Source organism: Pongo abelii, chromosome 3 (assembly GCF_028885655.2).
Source record: "Pongo abelii isolate AG06213 chromosome 3, NHGRI_mPonAbe1-v2.0_pri, whole genome shotgun sequence".
NCBI classification, from domain to species: Eukaryota; Metazoa; Chordata; class Mammalia; order Primates; family Hominidae; genus Pongo; species Pongo abelii.
The window spans coordinates 134,270,045-134,275,346 of NC_071988.2; the positions used below are offsets into that span (position 1 = coordinate 134,270,045).

The 5,302-nt window shown below is 52.2% G+C and overlaps 1 protein-coding gene and 1 long non-coding RNA gene across 2 annotated transcripts; one reads left to right on the forward strand and one right to left on the reverse strand.

Annotated features, from left to right (window-relative positions):
• Nucleotides 1-440: 440 nt before the first annotated feature.
• Nucleotides 441-3,152, reverse strand: NEUROG2 (neurogenin 2). Its single transcript, XM_002815073.4, has 2 exons — nt 2,777-3,152; nt 441-2,402 (listed from the first exon to the last, which is right to left on the reverse strand). Exon 2 carries the CDS (start codon nt 2,399-2,401, stop codon nt 1,583-1,585), a length of 819 nt encoding a protein of 272 aa, XP_002815119.1. The 5' UTR covers nt 2,402; nt 2,777-3,152; the 3' UTR covers nt 441-1,582.
• A 328-nt stretch (nt 3,153-3,480) lies between these two features.
• LOC134761295 (uncharacterized) lies at nt 3,481-4,965 on the forward strand. Its single transcript, XR_010139765.1, has 2 exons — nt 3,481-3,970; nt 4,745-4,965. It is a non-coding gene; the product is annotated as an uncharacterized LOC134761295 (long non-coding RNA).
• Nucleotides 4,966-5,302: the final 337 nt, after the last annotated feature.

Below are 5,302 nucleotides of genomic sequence, written 5' to 3' on the forward strand. Positions count from 1 at the left end.
TCCCTTCAGTTTACAGAAGAGAATTGAAGCCAAACAAGTTGCACAAAAACTTCTACAAATTTCTACACATTCCACCAAGAAATTTCAACTTCACTTTTTTTCAAATCAAGGTTTTCTGAACTTTGGAGCTTATCATGACTTATCATTTAAATTCTTCTCCCCTTTTTCCTTTTTTGCTTATCTTGTTTGCTCAGAAATTTATTTCTTAGAAATAAATTGTGTGTTTATCTTAAAAATAGAGTTACCCTCTTATTTTCAATATTAGTGTCTCAAATATGATTCAGTTTTTTGTGATTTCTTAGTGAAATTCTACACAAAGCATTGCCAAAAAATACAAGTACTATATTCAATTTGACATGGGAAGAATTTCAAAAAAACACAACTCATTTGGCATCTAAAAATCACATAAGCAAGAAAAAGGTAGGATACAACACACAAACTTATGAAAATTAGATAGTTTATTTATAGTTTAATCACAAGAACAACTTTCTTGTTCTTCAAGACGTAAATACGTACTAGAATAAACTCTGTAGAATATACAAAAAATACATATTTTCCCATGAAAAATTTCTTTATAATAAATAGAAGGGAACACGTGTGCGGCTGATCCGGATAATGCTCCGTGTCTGCTTAGGTTTTCAGACTGTTGATTTATTTTTAATCTCTTGAAAGAATGGGGGAGTTCCTTCTCCCCTAAAAGGTCGAGATAAATAATGCATGAAGCAATCCTCCCTCCTGATTTTTCCCTTTTCCTCCACATTTTTCCTTTTGATAGAGAGTTCAGCCTAAATTTCCACGCTTGCATTCAATCATTACAAAGCCTACAAATTATACAATGACTTCTAACCTGCCCCTCTAACAAAACAAGTTTTTTTCCCCTTATAAATCATAACAGACAGATGGCAAAATGGGGAAGAAAAAGGAAAGAGAAGGACAGGACAATAGGCATTGTGACGAATCTGGGAAACAGAACAAAGTGCACATCAGAGAGGGAAAGTTTGGTTTGACAGGTGAAATTCCCACAGCCTGCAGACAGCAATGGGAATAAAGCAGATGCCAGCCATTGCAAATCTGTGGATAATATTATTACCAGCAAAATCATTCAGATGCTAAGATACATTTCTTTCTACTCGACATTAACATCTCTATGTAGAAGCAAAGGTGAAGACATCACAGGAACCAGTTGCATTCCCCCTGTGAGATTCACACGAACTGCACCAAGTCCTTCGGCGTTAAAGAGAAAGGGGAGGAGCGTCAGTCCGCTCTGCAAACTCTTTAGATATGCCACCATCATCTCTTCCCAGCGTCTTTTTCGTCTCAAGAAGCGCCCCCAAAGCGCCACCCTTGGCTTTGACAATAAGCTGCATCACACCTTCAATAAATCAGAGCCTGTCTGAATGAAGGATACCCAAAGCCAAGAAATGCAAGAAACAACCGAGTAATCAGAAAGGCTACACCTGCCCTGTGAAGTGAGATGGTTTCCAGGGCGTGGAAAGGAGGGGCAGGGGAAGGGAGGAGGGCTCGACTGGGGACAGGAAAGGGAACCCACTAAGGCCTGGCGTGGGTAGCAGAAATGGCAGCTCTAGATACAATCCCTGGCTATGGGGAGGTGAGGTGCATAGCGGTGCTTGTCGGGAGGTGGGGGCTGCCAATAGTCCATGTCTGACCCGGCCGGGCTGGCGGGCGATAAAGTGCAGCTGTAGGGGGAGGTGGAGTTGGAGGAAGCGGAGGAGGACGGCGCGGGGCTGTTGGTGCAACTCCACGTGGAGGCGGGCGAGGGGCTGTCTCCGCTGCTGCTCAGGGCGGCGCTGGCGCCTCCCGGGCTCAGCAACACTGCCTCGGAGAAGAGCGCCCCCGGCAGGCCCCCGCCGCCGCCCCCGCAGTGATCCGCCAGGCGCAGGGTCTCGGTGAGCGCCCAGATGTAGTTGTGGGCGAAGCGCAGGGTCTCGATCTTGGTGAGCTTGGCGTCCTCGGGGAACGTGGGGAGCACCTCGCGCAGCGCGTCCAGTGCCGCGTTGAGGTTGTGCATGCGGTTTCGCTCGCGGTTGTTGGCCTTCAGTCTACGGGTCTTCTTGATGCGCTGCACTGTCTCGGCAGTCTTGGCGCCTCGGGAGACGGCCCGCGCCCGGGAGGGGCGCCGTTTGCAATCGTGCACCAGACCCAGCAGCCGTGCGGGCCGGCAGCCCTCCGCACCCGCAGCCACGCCGCCCCGCGCCCCCTGCCCGGCCTCAGCCCCGCGCTGCCGACGCGCCCCGCCTGACGCGCCCGGCTCCTCCTCCTCTTCTTCTTCGGCACTGGATGACAGCGGGGTCAGGGCCGCCAAGGCCGGGGAGGCCGATCCGAGCAGCACCAATACGTCCTCTTCCTCCTTCAACTCCAAGGTCTCGGATTTGACGAACATCCTACCGAAGAGAGAGGGGAAGGAGAAAAAGGCAATGAGGTGTAAGGAAAGAAACAGAGGCGCGATCTTCGTGTCACAGGTGCTTGTTCCGGCGCGCACCCGAGAAGACCAGCTCCGAATGGCGCAGAGCAGGAAGGCGAAGGAAGAAACCCAGGCAGTGCCAGCCAAGGTCAGGAGCGCCGCTAGCGCTCGCTGTGACCCTGCCGCCAGTCAGCTGGGTCCTGCCCGCCGCGGGCCGTCGTGCGTTCCCGCCCCGAGAAGTGACTGCGGCCTCCGCGACAAAGATTCTGCGCGGAGCAGAGGGCGTGCGGGTGTGATTGGACTGAGTGCGGGGAAATCACCTGCGTAGTTGGAAGCCGTGGCTCGAATACTTACTTAGTTGGCTCTAACTGTGCCTCAGCGTTGCTGTGACTTTGGCGTGTGCCGGGAATCTCCGCGCAGCCGCGAGCGCAGCGCCGCGTCCTTCGCCTGGCGTGAAAGCTGCAAGCCCGGCGCTACTGTGGCGCAGCTCCGCGGGGGACCTCTGCGACCGGCGAGTTTGCCAAGAGCCCCGGCGGCGGCGGCGGCGGCCCGCCCGGGTCTCGTGTGTTGTGGTGGTGGTGCGTGTCTGTCTGTCAGTCAGTCCCTGGCCGTGCGGCTCCTGGCACGCGACTCCCAGGCACTCCAGTTAAAGCGAAGCTGCTTGTGGTTCAGTGGCTGCGTGTCTGGCACACGACTCTCCTTAAAACCCCTTATATACCACCAAGAAAACAATCAGATCTGCCCCGGGCCCCCCCCCTCCCCCGCCACCGCCTCCTCCTCCTGTCAGTCCTGCCCCCCTTCTCCCCCGCTTTTCCCTCCTCTGGCTTATTCTTTTCATTGCATTATCATCATTCATTTCTTTCTCTTTCTTCACCGCCTTTCCCCCTCCCTTGGCCCTGCCATCCATCCTCCTCCTCCCACCACCCCCGCCTCTCTTTTCCCCCTTTATCTAATCAGCATAAAATGGTTCTAAAGCTCCTGTTGGAGCTCCGGGCTGCGGCCGGAGCTGGCGAAGCCGCAGCGGCCGCAGAGGCTCAAGCTGCGGCTGTTGTCGCCGCCGCTGTCCATTGTGATTGGTGGCTCGCGCTCGGCTGGAGCGTGCCGCTAATTTATTAATGAATGGAGGTCGCGAGGCGCAGCTGGCCAATCAGGGCGCCCCGGACTCCGGGAGGCCTGCGAGCCACGCGCACCGGAGCCCGCTCCCTTTCAGCAGCTCATTAGGGGCCCGAGCGCTGGGGGCGGATGGGGGGACCCGTGCTACCGCCCCCGCCTTCGTCCTCGCTGCCGCCGAGGCTCCCCCCGCCCGGCGCGCGCGCAGGCACCGCACCCGGCGCTGCCGGCCCTCCTAACTCCCGGGTGATGGGAACTAGGAATTAGTTAATGGGGGTCAGAATCCCGGGGAAAGCAGTTAGCCCTGTGGTGCTGCCGGGCGTCTCTTGGCAAAGCCTCTTAGGGGTTGTATCAAATAGTAAACGATTTTAAAATGGATTCATTTGGTTAGGGGAGGAGAATGGCGTGGATGGCGAGCTGTGGACACCTCGTGAACAAGTGTGTTTGGGGTCCGTCGAAACTGGCGTGGGAGAGTGAAGGGAGAGGACACTGGGGATTCAAACAGGCGTCTCTTGGGAGGGGAGGTCGGATAGGGGAGCAGTTGATGAGCTTTTAGAGGATGTGAGAATAAAACCACTCACATGTTAAAGCTGAAAGGATACCCCTCATTTTACATACAGGAAACTGAGGCTCCGGGCACTGATGCAGGTTTTGCTGGGGTTAACCCAGTTTATAGTCTGGAGGGACAGCAAGGAGGCTTCCCGCGTGGGTGGCAGCGAACCGAGCGGGAGGAGCGGCAGAGCTGCTGCTCCTGCAAGCAAATGCGCTGCGCTGACATTTCCGTGACCTCTGCTCCGCGCTGGGGGGCGTTGTAGGGACAAGGGGCCCATCTTCCCAATTCTCCTGCTTTTCAATGAGAAAAAAGAGCTGAAGGGCTACTGGATCTCGGGGGAAACTTGTTCTGAATTGCTCGTTAGCCCTCCCCACTTTCCCAACCACGTTAATGCCCACCCTCTTGTCGACATGGGGATGGATCCGGACTTCAGTAGACCAGAGTGAAGTCCCTTGAGATCCCCTTTGCAAATTAACTTTAGGCAAGGCACAGTTGGAGTGTTAGGAGTGGAAGAGTAGAAGAGAAAGAGAATGCTATCTTCTGGTTTCTGTCTCCCTCGGTTTGTAGGACTTAGAAACAAGCTGTGTTCCAAAGACGGGGTGGTTAAATTAGCTGTTAGCATTTTGGCATGGCTTTAATTTGTTTAATGTTTTCTTCAGGGAGGTGACGAGGATCGGAAGGCACAAAGTAAAGAAAATGAAAATTAGGAACTTGTGAAAAGGAGCATTACCCATTGCAGTTCTTCAACCTTCAGACTTCCTTCTGTCTTGGAATTATTTGAAAACTATCATGATTTTTCCACTTTGCTCTTTGATGTTTGTGTTTTCATATTCTCCCTTTTTAAAGCAAATTCCCAAAATATAAAAGCATCATTTGCCAATTTCCTCCTCGATCATTTTAGAACAGCTAAATTTCATGTGCTGGAAGTGCAGAAATGAAAATGAAAGAAGAAAAGAGAGACACTTTCAATGTTTCTAGCACACAGCACCTGCCTCTCACACATCTTTGGGTTTCTGTCTATCATGAACCTGCAGAATCAGAACTTCATAAAAAGTTTGACCAAGCAAAAATTATGCTAGAAGTGCTTACCTTTGTTGCTGTACACATGAGCGTTAATTTATAGGCAATTATCACTGATACGAAACAAGAAAATACTCTTCTCATAGTCCCCCTAAAAGAAAACCTGCCAAGGATGTGGACTTGTCCAGCCCAGTAAG